The sequence below is a fragment of the Dromiciops gliroides genome, chromosome 3 (genome assembly GCF_019393635.1).
Source record: "Dromiciops gliroides isolate mDroGli1 chromosome 3, mDroGli1.pri, whole genome shotgun sequence".
Classification (NCBI taxonomy): Eukaryota; Metazoa; Chordata; class Mammalia; order Microbiotheria; family Microbiotheriidae; genus Dromiciops; species Dromiciops gliroides.
In genome coordinates, this window is record NC_057863.1 from 617546577 (window position 1) to 617568572 (window position 21996).

The 21996-nt window shown below is 45.7% G+C and overlaps 1 protein-coding gene across 1 annotated transcript in view; it reads right to left on the reverse strand.

The window, feature by feature from the left end:
• The window catches only part of LOC122749310 (protein-arginine deiminase type-4-like), a 50877-nt gene extending 38243 nt beyond the window's left edge, over window positions 1-12634 (reverse strand). Inside the window, exons 1-2 of the mRNA XM_043995616.1 lie at window positions 12588-12634; window positions 11149-11298 (exon numbers count right to left, since the gene is read on the reverse strand). Coding sequence (XP_043851551.1) covers window positions 11149-11240 — 92 coding nt within the window. The 5' untranslated portion in view covers window positions 11241-11298; window positions 12588-12634. The remainder of the gene's footprint in view (window positions 1-11148; window positions 11299-12587) is intronic.
• Between the last annotated feature and the right edge of the window lie 9362 nt (window positions 12635-21996).

Consider the following 21996-nt stretch of genomic DNA (forward strand, 5'->3'; position numbering starts at 1 on the left):
ATTTTCTGCCAGGACTGGCACACTGAAAAGAACAGTGATTCTACATTTAGAGGTCCTGGGTTCAAGTGAGTTTTGGGGAAACTCACTTTGCCACCCGGGGCCTCAGTTTCCTCATCTGTAAAATAGGCAGGTTGGACTAGATGACCTCTGAAGAGTCCTTCCAGCTCTAGGCCCGTGACAGGCCATTTCTCCATTACCTGCTCACAAGAGAGCCTTGAGAAACAGCAGTGGAGGAGGATTTTTCAGACTGGTATCTTGAGATGGAAGAGACACTAAAGGTATCTTTCCAACCCCACTTTTCAGGGATGAACTCCTTCCCATGCTTTAAAGTCCAGCTCAATCGCCCCTTCCTCCAGGAAGCCTTCCCTGATCTCCTTGGCGTCCCCCCTCTAACCTCATCTAGCACCTTTTGGGGAAATTCCCTGAGGCCCTTGTTTGGGGGTAGGTGCCATTCCTCTCCATTGATGAGGAGCACCCTAATATGTTTAGATGTGGCAGTGATAATGGCCTCCCAAAGACTACACCAGCAAAGGACAAACTCATTCAGGTTCCACCAAGTCAGAAAAGTGTCAAGGAAAATATCCTGGGCTCCTGTATTTAGCCCAACCCACAGATTTCACAGATAAGGAAACTGAGGCACAGAGGAACTCACAGGCTGGAAAGACCTTAGAAGCCATCGTGTCTCACCCACATATTTCATCAATGATGAAACGGAGGCCCAGAGAGGCAGAGTGATTGCCCCTATCATCAAGTGTGGGATTTAAACTCGCATCTCCATCCCCAAAGGACCAGCCCAGCGTGGTTCAGCTCGCCACCAGGTTGGCAACAAGTGGTTGAATATTTCATTTATAGAAGTTCTCCAAGAGCTTCTACTAAGTGGTGGAAGGCATTGAGGAAAGTAGGAGGACCCCCTGCTGAGGACCCTCTTTAGAAGGGGCTCTTGTTCAGGTTCCAGTTGGATGAGATGGCATCTGAGATCTCATCCAGGTCTGAGATTCTGGGACCCTGGGGCACCACAGTGCACAGAACACTGGGCCTGGAGTTGAAAAGACCTGAGTTCAAATCCAACCTCAGACACTTAACTATCTGTGTGACTCTGGGTGAGTCACTTAATCGCTGTCTGCCTCAGTTTCTTCATCTGAAAAAGGAGGAGATTGGACTCAATGATATCTCTGGTCCCTTCCAACTCCAAGTCTATGATGCTAAGATTCCATAATCCTTTTTTTTTTTTTTTGGAGGGGCAATGAGGGTTAAGTGACTTGCACAGGGTCACACAGCTAGTAAGTGTCAAGTGTCTGAGGCCGGATTTGAACTCAGGTACTCCTGACTCCATGCCACCATGGGGGGCAGTGGATAAAGCACTGGCCCTGGATTCAGGAGTACCTGAGTTCAAATCCGGCCTCAGACACTTGACACTTACTAGCTGTGTGACCCTGGGCAAGTCACTTAACCCCAATTGCCTCACCAAAAACATAAAAAAAAATAATGATAATAATCATTGCTACATGGGCTGGCACCTTACCCTAGTTTCTAGACCAGTGAGTCTATGAGGACAAGGCCTGCATCTTATGTAAGCATCCTCTCCTCCCCTAGGGCTGAGCACAAGTCTCTATTCCCAGCAAGCACTCAAGTATTTCTTATTCAATCCTCTCATTTTCCAGAGGAGGCCCAGATGACTTGGCCAAGATCACAGAGATGGTTAATAGCATCCCTGGATGGAGAAGGCAGATCTTCTGACCCAGAGTCCCATGCTGGTCCCAGGACAGCTCCCTATAAGTGGATGCCTGCCTGGGTCTCATAAACATCTGCTCTCTTCTGTGGCTCTGCCCCATCTCCCCGGGCTCCTGAGAAGCCGCCTAACTGGCTTGGTGTGACGGTGTGTAATGTTTGGATTGGGCAATCACAGACAGCCTGCCCCAGCAGCCCCGGCCAAGCACCCAAATGGAACTCCAAAGCAGAACGCCGCTGCCCGTGGGTATGTTCTTAAGAACGCCTTACCGAACCTTCTGTGGCCCACGCAGCCCAGCCACGGGCTTGAGGGGAGTCACACCCAGCCTCCTCCTCTAGCCCTGTCTAGCTACTCAACTAACACCCTGCTGGCTCACTCACTTTCTGAGTGGCATACTTACTGTACCTCAGCTCAGTCTGCTTTGGGGAACTTCTGAGGTTCAGCTCCATCAGGGATTCTTAACCTAGGGTTCATGGACTTGTGCTTTCCCCCCAATATTTTTTAAAATTATTATTATTACTATTTTTTATTTTAGTGAGGCAATTGGGGTTAAGTGACTTGCCCAGGGTCACACAGCTAGTAAGTGTTAAGTGTCTGAGGCCAGATTTGAACTCAGGTACTCCTGACTCTAGGGCTGGGGCTCTATCCACTGCGCCACCTGGCTGCCCCTCCCCCCAATATTTTAACCACTGTATTTCTTTTTTCTGGGGAGGGGCAATCAGGATTAAGTGACTTGCCCAGGGTCACACAGCTAGTAAGTGTGTGAGGCCAGATTTGAACTCAGATCTTCCTGATTCCAGGGCTGGTGCTCTATCCATTGAGCCACCTAGCTGCCCCTGACCACTGTATTTTAATAGATTTTTGCAATCTTTTGTATTTTATTTTATATATTTAAAAACATTCTTCTAAGAAGAGATCTCTAGATCTCCCCAGACTTCCAAAGGGCTCCAGGACACAAAAACAGTTAAGAATGTATGATCTGGATTAAGGAGAGTTAAAGGAAAGGCTAGGGTGGGGCGGAGGAAGTGTCAGTGGAATTAAATAAAGCCAGTGATTAATGTTTAATAACCAACTCTGAGAGGTGGGGTGGGGGATGTATTCCTGAAATACTTTAAAAAAAAATTTGGGTTCTAATTTTTTTTAGGGGGGGGTGAGGCAATTGGGGTTAAGTGACTTGCCCAGGGTCACACAGCTAGTGTCAAGTGTCTGAGGCTGGATTTGAACTCAGGTCCTCCTGACTCCAGAGCCAGTACTCTATCCACTGTACCACCTACCTGTCCCAAACACTTTTAAGTTTAATTTGAGTTATTAACATTTTCTCCATCACTTTCTTAGGTTTAGATAATCAACAAATCAATAAATCAAGCCCTATTTATAGTGTTTGCCAATTTCTGAGGTGTAAATAAATGCTCACACTGAAAATTTAACAATCAGCTCACCATGCCTCTGGCCTGAGCCCAGAAGCCAACAAGATGAGATGTAAAAAAAGAAGGCAAAGTTGGAGAAGTTAGAAATAGGGACTGGAGAGATTAAAGAGAAGGAGCCCAGTGAGCTATAATAACATTAATATCTGAGAGGTTAAGTTGTTTAGTCATTTTCAGTTGTGCCCCACTCTTCATGATCTTATTGGGGATTTTCTTGGCAAAGATACTGAAATAGTTTGCCATTTCCTCTTCTACCTCATTTTACAGATGAGGAAACTGAGGCAAACAGGCTGCAGTGACTTGGCCAGGGTCACTGAGCTAGTAAGTGTCTGAGGCAGAATTTGTAGAAGATGAGTCTTCCTAACTCAAGACGTGGCACTCTATGCACTGCACCACCTAGTAAGGTTAAGACTTTGGGTTAAATCTAATAAGATGAAATTCCATCAGGATAAATATAAAATCTTCCACTTGGGCTCAAACAATCATCTGCAGGAGCTGAGGATGGAGGAGGGGCAGTCAGGGATGTTGCTCTCCTAAGAAGTCTGTGAAGCTCTTTCATGATGCCCCAGGAAGGCAGGTGCTCCTCGTTTTGACAGAGAAGGAAACCGTGACTCAGAGAAATTAGAAGATTTTTCCCCGAGTCACCCAGCTCGTGAATGTCTGTGGAGAGACTGGCATCCTAACCTCTGCTGATTGCAAAGTCAGAACTCTTTCTGTCACTCGTCACTGACAACCCGTCAGTCTTTGTAAGGGGTGAGAGTTCATTGTGTTCTCTAAGCCCTACTAGATGGGTTTGTCAACCTGAGCAACATCTGGAAGGTGTGTGTGTATGTATGGTGTGTGTGTGTGTGTGTGTGTGTGTGTGTGTATGTGTGCCCTGAACCAGCTGGGTCACTTTGGGGTTCTATCAACAGTTCAACTGGGGTTGCATGTCTGCACTGCCTGCGTGAAATCTCACATGGACTTATAACACAGAGCAAGCAGGCCAAAATCCAGAGGCCTCATTCAGTAAGTCCAGAGGAGAGACTATGGAGTCAGAAGACTCAGTGGGACCAAATCCTAGCTTTGCCACTTTCTTCTACCTGTGTAATTTGGACAAATTACTAAACCTCTCGGGGCTTCAGTTGCCTTATCTGTCATATAAAGGTAACTTCGAAGTTCTCTTCTAGCTCTAATTCAAATGAGTTAACACTCTTAGCACAGCGCCTGGCACATAGTAGGTATTATAAAAATGCTCAGTCCCTCCCCCTTCCCCTCCCTCCCTAAGTCATTGAACTTGTTAATAATAAGTTCACACACACACACACACACACACACATACACACACACACACAAAATACTTAAAGGCTTACAAATTACCTTATATCCATGATCTTACTTGATCATCAAGTATTTATTAAGTGCTGACTGTGTGTCAGGCACTATGCTAAACCCTGAAGATTAAAACAAAAGTTCTTTCACTAAGTTTATATTCCAATAGGGAGATGACATGTACATGAGTAAGTATATATAAGATAAATACTGAATAAATTCAACTTATACAGAGCGGCTGCATGGAATAGTCTATAGTCTATTAAAACAGTCTCTTCTATAGTCCATCGATAAACACTTCCTATGTGTCAGGCCCTGGGCTAAGTCCTGGAGATACAAATAAAGACAAAAGACAGTCCTTGCCCTCAAGGACCTTACAGTCTTAAGAGGGAGACAAGAAGTGAGCAAATATATACAAAGCCAGCTCTGTACAGAATAAACAGGAAATAATGAAGGGAGGAAAGGCACTAGAATTAAAAGGGGTTGGGGAAAGCTTCCTGTAAAAGATGGAATTTTAGATGCAACTTAAAGGAAGCCATAGAAGGCAATAGGTAAAGATAAGGAGGGAGAGCAGTCCACGGATGGGGGACAGCCAGAGATAATATCTAGTCAAGAGATAGAGTATCTATTTTTGTTTTGGGGAAGCAATTGGGGTTAAGTGACTTGCCTGAGGTCACACAACTGATAAACTATCTGAGGCTAGATTTGAACTCAGGTCCTTCTGATTCCAGGGCAAGTGCTCTATCCACTGTGTCACCTAGCTGCCCCCCTTTTTTGTTTTATAGATGAGGAAATAGTACCCTAGAAAGGGGCAGCGACTCGTCCAATGTCACAATGATAGGAGGGAGCTGAGTGGGTATTTGAACCACAGTCTTCAGATTTTATACCCAAGGTCCCTTCCTCTGGAATGTACTGGCTCCTCAGCTCAGCCCAGGCCACCCTATTCCCAGCGTTACTGCCTTGTGTATCCTCAGCCAACATCCCACCAGCAAGACCATTACTGGGCACATGGGGCACGGAAGGGTCTTGTTGAGGGAGCCACGAGTCGGTTTTAATGTGGTTGTTAAGCTGAGAGACAAATGTACAGTAGGAGCCCTTAATGAAAAGCAAGGCCTTCCATCTGCCCCACGTGTGACTCATCTTCATGAGTTCAAATCTGACCTCAGACACTCTCTAGCTGTGTTATCCAGGGCAAGTCACTTCACCCTGTTTGCTTCAGTTTCCCCAATCTGTAAAATGAGCTGCAGAAGGAAATGGCAAACCGTTCTTTGCCAAGAAAAACCCAAATGAGGTCACAAAGAGTCAGACATGACTGAAAAGGACTGAATGACAAATTTACGTAGGCTCCTTGAATGCAGGCATTACTCCATTTGTGTGTGTGTGTGTTGTTGGTTTTTGTGGGGCAATGGGGGTCAAGTGACTTGCCCAGGGTCACACAGCTAGTAAGTGTCAGCATCACTTCATTTTTGTCTTTGGATCTCTTATCATTTCAAACAGTGCCTGATACTTAGTAAGTCCTTGATAAATGCTCGTTGATTGATGGTTTGATTGATTGGAAAGAAAGGTTTGGTGTCCCCAAAGCATAAGTATACATATCATTTGATTCTTTCTTCACTATATATCTACCTTGCACATATTCTGTCTATAGTTTTATGTGTAGATTAGTGTCCTCAGATGGGATTATAAACTCCTCGAAGATAGGGATTTTTTTTTTTTTTATTTTTTTTTTAGGCAATGGGGGTTAAGTGACTTGCCCAGAGTCACACAGCTAGTAAGTGTCAAGTGTCTGAGGCCGGATTTGAACTCAGGTACTCCTGAATCCAGGGCCGGTGTTTTAACCACTGCGCCATCTAGCTGCCCCCCGGGGTTGTTTTTTGTTTTGCTTGTCTTTATACTTCTGGAGCCTACTGCAGTGCCTGGCATATGCTAGGCACTTAATAAATGCTTGCTGTGGATTAATCCATCTACCATGTCACTGGAGAGCCTCTCTCCAACAGCCAACAGCCCATCTATGCCATCCATGCCTAATCACTGCCCATTCAGAGGACAGAAGATAAAGAATTCCTTCCCAAATCACCAAAGGGGTGGTGGACCATCGGTTTAGACTAGGCACATGTGTTTGGAGATGGCCAGTGTATGGATCTGTTTCTGTTTGAATTCACTTATTTGTTACAAGGGAGGGTCCTATTGAATGTGAGGAGTTATTGGGAAATAACAATGACTTTTTTTTTTTAAGAAAAGAAAAGAACATCAATTTTTTTTTAAAGAAAAAATGCATAAATGGTTCAGTGGACTGGACAGAAAAAAGAACTGAAGGTGACACTTTCCTCTAATATCTAATATCTTCTTTCTGTTTATAGGCTCATAGATTTAGCGCTTGAAGGGACATGAGGGCTTATTGGATCTATTTAGCAGATAGGAAAACTGAGGCCAAGGGAGAAATTAATTGCCTGAGGTAAACAAAGATAGTAAGGAACAGAGCCAGGGTTTAAAGCCAGGTCCTCTAATTCTAAATATCACTCTGTTCTCCACTGTACCAAGATTATGCCTTAAATGCTATTTATTTGTAAGTCTGTCTGAAAACATTTATTAAGCACCAACTGGATACTGGGCACTGTGCTAAGCACTGAGGATAAAGAAAGACAAAAGACAGTTCTTGCTAGTCTTAACCGGGGAAACAATACTCAAACAACCACATACAAATTATAGAAAAAATTGGAAATAATCAACAAAGGGAAAGCACTAGAGTTAAGGGGGGTTGGGAAAGGTGAGATTTTAACCAAGACTAAGGAATAGGGCTATAAGTTCCTTGAAGGCACAAACAGGTTGGACTTGATGTTCACTAAGTTCCCTTCCATCTTTAAGACTAAGCTCTTATAATCCGATGAAGCCCCTTTTCATTTTTGCATCCCTAGGGGTGGAGCCCAAACTAGATGATAGAGGAATAAACAACAGGTACTTAATAAATGCTAGTTTACTTATCAGGCCCATCCCTACCAAAGGAAGGAAATCTTGAAGCTAGAAAGGACAGGCCACCATGGATGATGGCTTCAGCCTATTGACTGATCATCATTCATTCCATTTCCATTCAATAGGCATCTATTACATGCCGACTGAGTGAAGAGTATTATTCTTAGATAATATTTTTTTTTTGTGGGGCAACGGGGGTTAAGTGACTTGCCCAGGGTCACACATCTGGTAAGTGTCAAGTGTCTGAGGTCAGATTTGAACTCAGGTCTTCCTGAATCCAGGGCCGGTGCTTTATCCACTGTGCCACCTAGCTGCTCCCTAGATAATATTTGTTTTTTTAAAAAAGCATTTAGCCCACTGTCTAGCACTACACTGCTAGTACTACATAGTAGGTACTATATAAATGCTTATTCCCTTCCCTTCCCCCCTACATTTCTGACCATGTTTCTGTCTTACTCAGGAATTTTCAGTGGCTCCCTATCACTTCAAGGAGAAGACAGAGACTCCCCAGATTGGCATTGAAAGCTCTTCATGATTTGGTTCCAGATCCCTTGCATAAACTCTGCATTTCAGCCAAATCAGCCTCTTTATTTCTTCCCAAACTTGCTATTCTATCTCCTTCCTCCATGCCTTTGTCCATACCATGCTCTATTCACATGCTGCCTTCTCATCACGATCTCAAAGAACCTTGGGCCTCTCCCATCTGAGCCCACATAGGAAGTCTCTCCTGATTCCACTGATTGTCAGTGCATCGACACTGTTCCTCAAATGATCCTGTCTGTACTTACCTGTTTATGGTGAAAAGCACATTGACTTGGGAATCAAAGGACCTGGGTTCAAATCCTGCCCATGGTGCTTATGCCCTGGATGAAGGGCAGACCACTTCATTTCCCTGGGCCTCAGTTTCCTCGTCAGTCCCGGGTCACGTAGTAAGGGCTGGAGATGGATGGCACCTCACAGTAATAGCAGCTGGCACTTTACTGTCCCCAGAGAGCATCCAGGCAGTTTCTCATGGCCATTTGGTGCTCTGGGGACTGGGCTGTACCTGGGACAGGGAGTCCCAGCAAACTGGGCCATGGACATCAAAGGTGACCTCCTACCTTGGAGTCTCACCTCTGGGGAGAAGCTCTGTGGGCAACCATTACCCTTGAGCTTCCAGTGCCAAAAAGAAAGACGATGGAACCATGGCACGGTCCTGTGCTGAGGTTGCTCCTCCCAGCACTGGCTATTAGATACAATTAATATCATTCATGTTAATTAAGAGAACCCAGGAGCACTACTTAGGGCAGCTGGGTGGCTCAGTGGATAAAGCACCAGCCCTGGAGTCAGGAGGACCTGAGTCCAAATCTGGCCTCAGATACTTCCTAACTGTGTGGCCCTGGCCAAGTCACTTAACCCTGGTTGCCTCAATTTCCTCATCTGTAAAATGAGCTAGAGAAGGAAATGGCGACTCCAGTATCTTTGCCAAGAAAACCCCAAATAGGGTCACGGAGATTTGGTCATGACTGAAACAACCAAACAACATGAACAACAAAATTAGCTCCACCTGGAGCCCAGGTAAGCCCTAGAGCACTCCCCCACCCAATTTCTTCTCACTCATGGAAGCTCAGTTCCAAAACTCCATCTCCTCCAGGAGGTTTCACCAAAGGCTCCCGGTTGGGAGGGAACTCTCTCAGGGGATCTCACTGCACTCTTCTCCCTCATGCATTTATCATTGGCATGTTTAAAGAGCTCTATTAATAGACTCAATTCCTGCTAGCCCTGCTGCTGCTGCTCCCACTACCATCAGACTGTGAGCTCCTTGAGCGCAGGAACCATGACTGATTTCTTTTTTATCCACTGGCAACAAGTCCAAGATTTTTAGGCAATGGATCGTTTTTCGATGTTTGTTGGATGAATGAATGAGTTGCTAGCCAGGTTCTACTCAAAATCATTATCTAGTCCTAGAGGATCTTCTTTCTAATTGTTTTCTTCTCCTTCCTTCCTTCCTTCCTTTGTTTTTGGAGGCAATTAGGGTTAAGTGACTTGCCCAGGGTCACACAGCTAGTCAGTGTCTGAGGCCAGATTTGAACTCAGATCCTCCTGACTTCAGGGCTGGTGCTCTAACTACTGAGCCTCCTAGCTACCCCATTTTATTTGATTTTCAAAGGAATTAATGTGTCATATAAGATAGAGAGCTGGCCTTGGAGCCAGGAAGACATGAATTCAGGTCCTGCCTTTGACACCTTATATCTATGTGACCCTGGACAAAGGAGGTCACCTCTCAGTGATCACTTTGCAAAGAAGGGACTGACCCACATTGGTAGAAATTTCTTTACCCTTGAGGTCTCTGTGTTTACAAAATCACAGGTTCTATCCCTTGCCCTTCTCACTTCACTCTTCCCCTTCATCTTCCTGGGTCTGTAGCCTCATGGGGATCATTTTCCTTTTATGGGCTACACACCATTTTCAAAGTTAGGAAGACTCAAGGAGATTGTAAGCAACTATCTGAGAAATCTGGCATCTCAGGTGAGGCTTGGGACTTGGAAGAGTGTTTGTGTGGGTTGCGGGGTAGGGAAGCCTGGTCCTCAGTCCAGTACCAGCTTCCAGCCACAGATATTAAAGCTAGAGAGATTTCAGCTTTATTGAAAGAATCACGTTAGTTGGGGTTGTCCCAAACTGCAATAGGCTGGCACATGTAAGACAGTGAGCTACTTGTCACTGGCAGTATGCAAGAAGAGGCTGAAATATCACTTGCTGGGTATGGGAGAGAGGACATTTCTAGATCACCCAGGGGGTCGGAACGAATGAACTCCAAGATTCTAGGATTCTCTTTAACTGGAAATCAGCAAAAGTAAGTACAACATGCAAGGTCTTGTGTTCAGCCGTGGGATTAAAAAGGATCTTATAATTTAACAGCAAGGAGAAGGGCACAGATAACTGATACAGGGAAGAGTGGTATGAACGCAAAGGAGAGGTCTGGGCCAAGGGCCAGGAGAGTCCTATACAGGAGGCAGTGTGGCCTAAAGTGTCCACAATTTCCTTATCTATGAAATGGGAGGCTTGGATTAGTTACTACTATGGTACCTCCCAGCTTGGACATTCTGTATTCTAAGGGCCCTCCCAGCTTGGACGTTCCATGTTCTAAGGGCCCTCCCAGCTCTAACATACTGTGTTCTAAGGCCCCTCCCAACTCTGACATTCTGTTTTCTAAGGGACCTCCCTGATCTGACATTCCATGTTCTAAGGTCTTTCCCAGCTCTGACATTCTATGTTCTAAGGGCCCTCCCAGCTCTGACATTCTGTGTTCTATGGGCCCTCCCAGCCCTGACATTCTGTGTTCTAAGGCCCCTCCCAGCTCTGACATTCTAGGTTCTAAGGGCCCTCCCAGCTCTGACATTCTAGGTTCTAAGGGCCCTCCCAGCTCTGACCTTCTGTGTTCTAAGGGCCCTCCCAGCTCTGACATTCTAGGTTCTAAGGGCCCTTCCAGCTCTGACAGTCTGCGCTCCAGGATCCTCTCTCACCCCTTTCCCCAGCTCTGGCTTAATATGATCCATGTTCTGTGATTCTGCTTTTCTCTGTGGAGTAATTCTGCCCTTCCCCGCACTACTCAGGGATTATTAGCTTCATTGACTGCTAAGCTGACAGCATTCACTGGAAGAAAGCTTCTGCCAAATTTATCAGATAGAGTTTGAGGCACACACCCACCCCAAGGCACCAGGAGAGCTTCCTTACCCCTGAAAGTCCACCACAGTCTCGGAGCCCAGCACACATACAGCATGGGTAGGTCGATTCAGCGACACCCGGACGAGTCTCTTCTGTGCCATTTTCTGGGGTGTGTCAGCCTGCGGCCTTCAGCACTGCCCGTGGGCTGCTCCCTTTATACTGGGTAAATGAGTCAGCAGATGTGGTTTGGAGGTCACCACTGCTTTGCCCCTCCCTGTTCCCTAAAGCTTCTTGGAGCCTTTCTCAGGCTCCCAGCCCATGGCCAGGTGAGTTGTCCTTCAGCCTCCTCAAGTGGACGAAAGTTTCATGTTAGCCAAAGATGTCCCAGGTTTACTAAACAGAAAGAGATGAGTCTCAGCTGCCCAGTGGTATCTAAAGTTGTCGTTCTCAGCAGCCCTTCTGTGGAGTTTGGAGAACCAGGACTGAAGCCCATTTCAGCACTTACTAGCCATATTAATCATTTGGCAAATATTTAAGTGCCCACAATGTCCAGGCACAGAGCTAGGCCCTGGAAATGCAGGGACGAAAATGAAACAGGTCCTGTCTTCAGGGAGCGTATATTCTTCCAGGGGAGGCAGCATGTACTTACATTTTCCCCCTATATGTAAGTTTATTTCTATTTCCATTTCCATCTAAGGTTGTCTGGCAAGGAAGCACTAGTACTGGGCCGACTGTGAAAGGCTAGAAGTGGAAGGTGGTGCTTGAAACAACATATTTGAAGAGGTAGAGACAAGGAAGGAGAGGGTACTCTGGGCAGGGGGGATAGCCAGAGTAAAGACACAGAAACAGGTACAGAATTGTGGGTGAGGAAAAGCAAGAAGACAAGCTTGGCAGGATGGCAGAGTGTGGGAAGGGGAATAGTAAATAGTGAGGTTGGAAAGGGGCCAGCTTGTGGAGGATAGAAATGCCAGAAAGATGTGTTCGATCCTAGGGATAATAGGGAGTCACTGGCGTTTAGGGAGTAGGGGAGTGACATGGTCAGAATTACATTCACTTTCACAGTCAAGCAGAGGATGGCTTTGGGAGGGGAGAGTCCTAAGGATGAAGGACTGAACTAGGTAAGGTTTTATGAATTGAAGCTGGATATTGTTTGGCCCCAGGGGCAGCTAGGGGGATCCATAGTGCATAGACCACTCGCCCTGGAGTTGGGAAGACTCATCTTCCTAAATTCAAATCTGGCTTCAGACACTTACTAGTTGTGTGTGACCCTGGGCAAGTCACTTAGCCCTGTTTGCCTCAGTTTCCTCATCTGTAAAATGACTTGGCAGAGGAAATGGAAAACCACCCCAGTGTCTCTGCCAAGAAAACCCCAAATGGAGTCACAAAGAGTTGGACATGACTGAATAACAACCATCACCCTCTATTCTCCTTGCTCTCCAACTGGGTCTCCCAGATGAGCTTCTCCCCAACCCAATCCTGCCCCATTCAGCCCACTAGGAGCAACTTACCTAACAATGGGTTAATGATATTCTTGAGTCTCTTTCTCTTCAGTAAGAGGCTCTGGAGCATCTCCGGTGACAGAACCTTGCGTCGCCCCTCAACCCCCAATTGCCAAATGCAGTTGCAAGGGAGAGCTTCCTCAATCTCATGATGAAAGGAGAGTTAGACTCAGAGTTAGAAGAGACCTAGGACAAAAGAAAACAAAATACAAAAAGCGGGGGCAGCTCGGTGGTGCTGCAGTGGATAAAGCACCAGCCCTGGATTCAGCAGGACCTGAGGTCAAATCCAGCCTCAGACACTGACACTTACTAGCTGTGTGACCCTGGACAAGTCACTTAACCCTCATTGCCCCACAAAACTTACACACACACACACACACACACACACACACACACACACACAAACAAAACAAGACAAAACAAAACAAAAGAGATCTAGGCTGAAGTCCCAATTCTTTACTATGTGATGTGATTCGCTGTCTTTCTCCAAGCCTCAATGACTTCATATCTAAAATGGGGCTAATAAAATATACTATCTGACCCACCTCATAGGGCTGTCGTGAAGATGTACTTTGCAAACCTAAAGTGTTCTCTCCATATGTATATGTGTATATACACATACATGTTGTAGGTCACACACTGTATGTATGTATGTATGCTTGCACGTGTGTGTGTAGGTAGAGAGGTGGCCTTGGAGCCTGGAAGACCTGGATTCATCTTCTTCTGACACACACTGGCTGTGTGACCCTGGACCTGTCACCACTCTCAGTAGCTCCCTAAGATTTTTAGCTTTAATTTTCAGCAAAGGCACAGGTATGAATGGGTAGGGGAAATTTCCTCATCTAGGAGTTTCCTTTATCAAAGAAATCATTGGTTCGGCCTCTATTCCCTTATGAGCGAATTTGGGTGCAGCATGGAGGGCTCTTATGTTAGCTTCTCCTGGACCCAGCAAAGAGCATCCAGAGGTGGAGATGAAAAACTCTACCAGCTGGGACACTGGACCCAAGTAAACCACCCATAGGTTAGCCAATATTAACCCAGAGGCTCAGGAGGAACTCTGCTGAGGGTCTAAAAAAAAAACTAAAGGGAGGAAAAGTGATCATTAAATTTGCATGATCAAAAGTATAATAAAGATCTCTGCTTGAATAAATGTGTTTATTTTTTTAATTAATTAATTAATTTTTTTTTTGTGAGGCAATTGGGGTTAAGTGACTTGCCCAGGGTCACACAGCTAGGAAGTGTTAAGTGTCTGAGGCCAGATTTGACTCCAGGGCCGGTGCTCTATCCACTGCGCCACCTAGCTGCCCCTTGAATAAATGTGTTTATATAGCAGAGATGGGAATAGGATACACCTGAAGAGCCAGTCATGTTGATTTCCCTGGTGACTAAGAAACAAAAGTACCTTGGGCCCTTCAAGGGTCTTATTTCTGCTTTTTACTCCAGGGCTCCCTGGCAGCAGTGAAGAGAGCCTGGTTATCATTGACACTCACACCCACCTCCAGCTTTCACAGATCTCAAACTGAGACTTTGGGGGTGGGGGAGTGGGGGGAATATCAGAATTTGGTTCCATTTGATGAGCCTTGATTGGGCCCCTCCTATATATAGTAAAGACCTGTCCCTTTTCTCAGCAATGGAGATACAAAGGTGGAAGACAGCACAGTGTCTGGGGCAGCTAGGTGGCGCAGTGGATAGAGCACTGGCCCTGGATTCAGGAGGACCTGAGTTCAAATCTGGCCTCAGACACTTAACAATTACTAGCTGTGTGACCCTGGGCAAGTCACTTAACCCCAATTGCCTCACCGGAAAAAAAAAGAAAAAAAAAGAAAGACAGCACAGTGTCTGCCTTTAAGAAGCTCAGATCATATAAATAGGAAGAAAGATAAACCAGAGACTCATAAAAGTGTGTTGTAATTCTATTCAATGGCCATTTGTTGAGGGGATTACAAAGATCGCAAAACAATTCTTGCCTCCAAGGACCATATATTCCACTGGGTAATAGCCAGCTTTGGATTTGGAGTAGGAGGTGCTGGGTTTGAATGTCAGGTCGTTATCTGGTTGACACTGGAAAAGTTCACCTTTCCAGTCCTCAGTTTCCTCATCTGTGAAATGAAGTGATCAGACCAGATGCTCCCTGCAACCTCTGAATGCTGTGACCTTCCACGATTTTTATGACCCAGGAAAAGTCAACTAACCTCTTTAGCCCTCAGTTTCCTCATTTGCAAAACAAAGGCATCAGAGACCTAAGGTCCTTTCTCCCCCTGACAGTGTATGATCCCATGAACAAACTATAATTCAGCCTTGAATGCAAAGGAGAATGCATAGGAGATGTTCCAAAAGGAAAGAAAAAAATTTTTAGGACAAAAGGATCATTTCTAGCTGAGAAGACAATGTTTGATCTTGCAGACAAATAGACTGTTGGTTCACTTACCATTTTTCCTTATTTGCTGGTCAGTCACTAGCCCTGGCTTCATTTTCTTTGTTTGTTTGTTTGTTTCTTCCTTCCTTCCTCCCTCCCTCCCTCCCTCTCTCTCTCTCTCTCTCTCTCTCTCTCTCTCTTTCTTTCTTTCTTTTTTTCTTGTACATGGCTTCATTTTCAAATGGACACACTGCCTTTGCGCTGGCCTTTGTACATTTCATTTCATGGTTTGTGACTTCTAGGTGCCTTGCAAGACAGGACCAGACAAGAAGCTGGCAAGGAGCAGTTCACACAATAACACAGCTTCGAGGAACTCATAAAAGTCAGGCTTGCCTACACACGTACAAGTATAGGTTCAGAGAATATACCTTTGAATAGAGAAGGTCAGAGCTGGAAGGGACCTTAGAACATAGTATGTAAGATCTGGAAGGGACTTTAGGACAGAGTGTTTGAATTGCAAAGGGCCTTAGAACACAGAATGTCAGGGCTGGGGGGGGGCCTTAAAACATAGGATGTCAGAGCTAGGAGGATCCTTAGAACACAGGATGTCAGGGCAGGGATCAGATCTGGAAGGGATCTTAGAACATAGAATGTTAGATCTGGAAGGACACAGTGTTTGAATTGGGAAGGACGTTGGAACACAGGATGTCAGAGCTGAGAGGGCCCTTAGAACACAGGATGTCAGAGTTGGGAGGGCCCTTAGAACACAAGATGTCAGAGCTGGGAGGACCTTTAGAACATAGGATGTCAGAGATGGGAGGACCCTTAGAATACAGAATATTGGACTTGGATGGGGTCTTAGAACAAAGAATGTCAGAGCTAGTAGCATCCTTAGAACATAGAATGTCAGGGCAGGGATCAGATCTGGAAGGGATCTTAGAACATAGAATGTTAGATCTGGAAGGACACAGTGTTTGAATTAGAAAGAACCTTAGAACATGGAATGTCAGATCTGGAAGGGACCTTAGAACAAAGGACGTAAGAGCTAGAAGGCACTTTGGCATGTAGAATATTGGAAATGAAAGGGACATTAGGACATAGAGAATCAGAAATGAGAACGCCTTTAGGACAGATTCGCAGAACTAGGAGGGCCCTTAAAATACAGACTATTGGAAATAGAGAAGAGCGCTTGGAAACCCAGAAAGTCTAAGGGTCTACACATTTATATATGAATCCACAATTGGATTAATAATAGATTGCCTCCAGAGGTATTACTATTTCTCAAATGTCTATTAATGATGTTGTGATTAATAAAATACAAATTCATTTAAGTGTTATATTGTAGCCTTTTGTTAGTGTACATTTTTTTTCTATATCAGCAGATGCTAATGGTACAATTGCAATCAGGGCCGGGTAAGGTACATGAAATTTTTCCTCCAATTACATGTTTAAACAGTTTTTAACATTTAAAAAATTTTTTGAGTTCCAAATTCTCCCTTGCTCCCCCCTTCCTGCTCCCTGATACAGTAAGCAATCCCATATAGGTTATACATTTGTAACCATGTAAAACATTTCCATAAAAGAAATTTTTAATGTTAAAAAAGGAGCTGACAGCATTATTTGATTGACCTTTTCTGCCATCTGTAGAAATGAGACAAGACTGTCCTTTGGCAGGTGGCTAAATTCAGCCAGCAAAGGCAGGGAGGAGAGAGACTCCAAAGACTAGAAAAGCAGTGGGCTTATTTGAAACCCACAGCCAGATGGGGACCCCTCAAAGTCAGGTTCTTCTTTTTTTGAGGGGGGGGCAGGGCAATGAGGGTTAAGTGACTTGCCCAGGGTCATACAGCTAGTAAGTGTCAAGTGTCTGAGGCTGGATTTAAACTCAGGTCTTCCTGAATCCAGGGCCAGTGCTCTATCCACTGTGCTACCTAGCTGCCCCCAAAGTCAGGTTCTTCTTGTAGAGACATCCAGTGATGTGACCAGAGCTGAGTAAAGACAGGTTTCTCTTCTGGACCCCTCTCCCCTCACCCCAGGTGACTTCAAGGGTCTTCAAAGAAGACACAGCATACGATACTGCGTTTAGAGTCAAAAGGTCCAAGTTTGACTCCTGGTTTTGCTCCTTTTTTTTTTTTCCTGGGGTAATGGGGGTTAAGTGACTTGCCCAGGGTCACACAGCTAGTAAGTGTCAAGTGTCAGAGGCTGGATTTGAACTCAGGTACTCCTGAATCCAGGGTCGGTGCTTTATCCACTGCCTAGCTACCCCCCCCCCCCATTGCTCTTGATTAGCTATGTGACCTTGGGCAAATCTCTTGACCTCTCTGAGCTTCAATTTCCTCAGGTGTAAAACGGGCCTAACAGGTGCCAGTATTGGTACCCAAAGGATATTGTTGGTAGCAAAAACTAAAACCCTTTGGTATAAAGATATTCCTAACAACATGATTCAGAATCCCAGGATCCCAGAGGAAGAATGGACTTTGGTGTCTATCTGGACCAACCCCCACCCCAAATGAGCATCACCACCCTACCTGCCAAGCAGCCAGGCGGCTTTTGTTTGAGGACCTTTGATCAGCCGCTCTCTCAGGAGTTTCTTCCTAGCCTATGTTGGCCTTTTCCCAGCTTCCATCTTTGGCTGAGTTCTGGGGAACAGGCGAAAGACTTCTAGAACTTCTTCAACTGGACAAGCCTGGAAATGCTGAAACCCAGCATCAGTCTTTTGTGTTCCGGGCTAACCAGTCCTCATTTCTCCAGCGTCTTCCTCATGTGACATTGTCTCCGGTATCCTCCATCCTGATCACCATCTTCCCAATGCCGCCTGCTTTGTCCCTCTCAGACCACAACCTCAGCACTCCAGATGGGATGTGACCAGGGCTGCAGACAGCAGGGCTCTGTCGGCCATGCCCTGGGCGCCCTGCCTCTCTTGAGGGAACCTCAGATCACATCGGAGCTCATGAACAAATAGATCAGCCCGTTAGCTCAGCTTACAGACCCAGCTCTCCTTTCACGTGGGCTGTTTGCTGTTCATGAAGCCGGGTCTAATGGAAACAGAGGCCACATGACTTGGTGGCTTTCAGGAGAGCTGGATTTGAAGCCAGATCCACAGTGTGCACTTAGAATGTAAATTCCCTGAGGGCTCTCCAGGAGAACCACCCCTTAAACAAGGGTGTGCTGGATCCCCCCAGCTGCTCCTGCCAACTCCCCCAAATTAACTTCCATCTCCTTGGTAAACATGCTTTCATGTCATGTTCTCCTCAAGGCAGGGGCTACTTTGTATTCTGTTTTTGTATCCCTTGTGTGTGGTGCATAGTAGGTGCTTAGTCATTGCTACAATTCTAAGGAATTAGTGCTTTAGAAAAACCTTTTCTAGGGGGCAGCTAGGTGGCACAGTGGATTAAGCACAGGCCCTGGATTCAGGAGGACCTGAGTTCAAATGTGGCCTCAGACACTTGACACTAGCTGTGTGACCCTGGGCAAGTCACTTAACCCCCATTGCCCTGCCAAAAAAAAAAGAAAAAAGAAAAGCCTTTTCTAGCCAGAGGAAGTCACATTCTTATTTTAAAGCCAGGAGGGAACTTATGGTTCATGTTGTCCAATAGAATTTTACAGTGAACTGAGACCCAGAGAGGGAAAGGGACTTGCTCAAAGTGACATAGGTGGGTATAGGTAAAGTGAGGTTTCAGACCCAAGCCTTTTGCCTGCAATCCAGGGCTCTTTCCTCTCAGATCCAGGGATCCCAGAGGAAGAGAATGTTCTTGGTGCTGACAGACAAAGGGGTAAAAGACGGGGACCTTGTTAGCAGGAAGTGAGTTTTTCTTAGGCCATGACCTCTCTTTTGTTTGGTTTATATTTCCAGGTGCATCAGAGCTGATGCTACAATGAAAAATCCCAGTTCTCTTTACCCAGTAATTGCAACTGACTTCATCCAGTAGATTTTTAGGAAGTCAGCCCACAAAGCTGGGCTAGGCCTGTCCCAAGGGCCTCATGAGCCGGCATCCAGGACCTGAGGGCTGAAGGAGCGCAGAAGAATGGGCTTTGCAAGCTTGGGCAAGGAAGGTGGAGAGTGGGACCGATCACAGTGCCATTCGTCCAAGGTTGCTTAACTCTTACTGAAATGGTGAAGTTTGTCTTTGGAATCATCCCCTCTTGTGCTAGATTTAGAGATGAAAGGGACTTATTAAATGTCAGAACATGGAGGGCTCTTAGAGGACAGAACGTCAGATCTGGGAGGGCCCTTAGAACACAGCATGTCAGAGCCGGGAGAGAATTTAGAACACAAGATGTCACAGCTGGGAGGGCCCTTAGAACACAGGATGTCACAGCTGGGAGGGCCTTTAGAACACAGGATGTCAGAGCTGGGAGGGCCCTTAGAACACAGGATGTCACAGCTGGGAGGGCCCTTAGAACACAGGATGTCACAGCTGGGAGGGCCCTTAGAACACAGGATGTCACAGCTGGGAGGGCCCTTAGAACACAGGATGTCACAGCTGGGAGGGCCTTTAGAACACAGGATGTCACAGCTGGGAGAGCCCTTTGAACACAGGATGTCACAGCTGGGAGGGCCTTTAGAACACAGAAAGTCAGAGTTGGGAGGGCCCTTAGGACACAGGATGTCAAAGCTGGGAAGGTCCCTTAGCACACAGAAGGCCAAAGATGGAAGGGATCTTAGAACAAGGGAGGTAAGTGCTGCTAGGATTGATCTTAGAAAATGGACTCTAGAATATGTCAGAACTGGAAAGAATCTTAAAACATGGAGTATGAGAAATGGGAGGGAACTTAGAGAAAAGCTAGTTGGATTTCCTGAAACGTTAAGGAAATCCAAGCCCAGAAAGGGAAGTGAGTTGCAGAGCCAGGGGCAGAGCTGGGGCAAGCACCTGGCTCTCCCCAGCCCCAGCCCCAGCCCCAGCCCCATAGGTCTTTACACTTGCCTTGCCTTTGTCTCTATTCTCCTTCCAATGCTTTTGTGGTGTCCCCCAGCTACCTCTGGCTCCCATCCCTGAGCCTTTCACTGTGGACCTTTCCCTCTGCCTCCCCTACTACTTTAAGCAAGTTTTCACTATAATAACACATGACAAAGCAGAAGGTTTTAACTCTTTGTGTCACGGTGCCCTCTGGCAGTCTGGTGAAGCTTAGGGGTCCCTTCTCAGAACATTTTTTAAATACATAAAATAAAATCCAGAGGATTTCAAAGGAAATCAATTCTACTGAGTTATAATTACGAAAATCTTTTTTTTTCACAGACCCTATTTTAAGAGCCCATTGATAAAAGAAAGTGATTTGCCCAAGGGCACAAAAGTACCAAGTGGCAAGAGACAGGATTTGAACCCAGCTCCTGTGACTTTAAGGTCAGTACTCTCTTTTTTTTTTTCCTTTCCAAGAGTGATTTTTAGGGGAAATCCCTCAATCTATACTCATGTTTTGGGGCAGATAGCTGTGCAAGAAGAAGGTTGTTCCAGCATTGCATCAATTTCCCTACTTGGCTTATTGCCTCTGCCCAGCTAGAAGTCCAGTCCTGGATTCAAGAGAAAGTAGACTTCTCCCTGAGTCCTTGACCTAATCAAAACTGACTGTCTAATTGCTCAATTTAGCCGTGGGGAAAGACCCACATAAGTAGTCCAGTGTGTCAATGTCTGCCCACTACCTGTGGTGCCTCACAGTTTCCTCATCCACAAGCAGTTTCCCCATCACACCCAGCTGGGCCTCACTGCTAGCTGCCCTACCAGAAAAGGAATGAGCTTAGTCCTTGACATGGGCTTAGGATAACTCAAAGAAGTTTGTCCTTTCAGAAGCAAAACCAAAGGGGACCAGATAACAGAACAGACATATCAAGGAACTAAGGGACTATTAAAGTTTAGCTTGGCCAACTAGATATCAGGATGGACATACCTAAGAAGTAACGGGTGTTAAAATTCTATAGCAGGGGGGAAGCTAGGTAGCACAGTGGATAAAGCACTAGCCTTAGATTCAGGAGGACCTGAGTTCAAATCCGGCCTCAGACACTTGACACTTACTAGCTGTGTGACCCTGGGCAAGTCACTTAACTCCAATTGCCTCACCAAAAAAAAAAAAAAAAATTCTATAGCAGGAAAGTCAGGTAGGCCTGGCTACTACCTAACTGGAGCTAGGAGACAGAGATAACTCAAGAGGTTGGGAACATCCTTCCTAAAAAATAATCCCCCTCAACTCTCAGGAATGATAAGCACCCAAGCTTTCCCCACCCCACCTGCAAAAAGAACTTTCCGTTGTCAGGTGGTCACCCCATCTATCCTCTATAAAAGCTTCTGACTTCTGTTCAGGGAGGAGAATGTTTGAAGCCCTCCTCCCCAGGGCTAGTCTTTGATTTACCCCTAGGTCACTTTCTCTAGTGCCAAATTTTTTAAAAGAGCATTTTAATCCTAATTAGACTGTGTGTGAGAGTATTATTCTTTTTTTTTTTTTTTAGTGAGGCAATTGGGGTTAAGTGACTTGCCCAGGGTCACACAGCTAGTAAGTGTTAAGTGTCTGAGGCCGGATTTGAACTCAGGTACTCCTGACTCCAGGGCTGGTGCTCTATCCACTGCGCCATCTAGCTGCCCGGAGAGTATTATTCTTTCCAGAGGAATACCTAAGGACCCCTACACCTTTTCCCCTATGACAGTCCTCCTACAACCAGGGACATTGGGAAGCAAACCAAGGAATAATGAGTACTCTAGACCTAAAGGCTGATGGCTGATGGTCATGGATGGCTGTAGAAAGCCCAGAGGCAGCTAGAAATGGTCATCAGTGAGGGATAGGCAATGACAAGGACACTCACAAATCCTGGAAGGTTTACATACTCTTCCCTCATAGAGTCATCCACTCACTAAATTTGAGGGTTAGAAGGGACTTCAGTGGCCAACTAGTCCCACTCCCAATAAAGTGGTGATCTAGAGTCTGTTTGAAGACCTTCAAGGAAGGGGTGCTCACCACCCTTTGGAACAGCTCACTCCACTGTGGGATAGCTCCAGTTGTTGAGAAGGGCTTGCTGCCATCAAGCCTAAATATGCCTCTTTATGACTTCTACTCATTGTTCTTGTCTCTTCTCTCCAA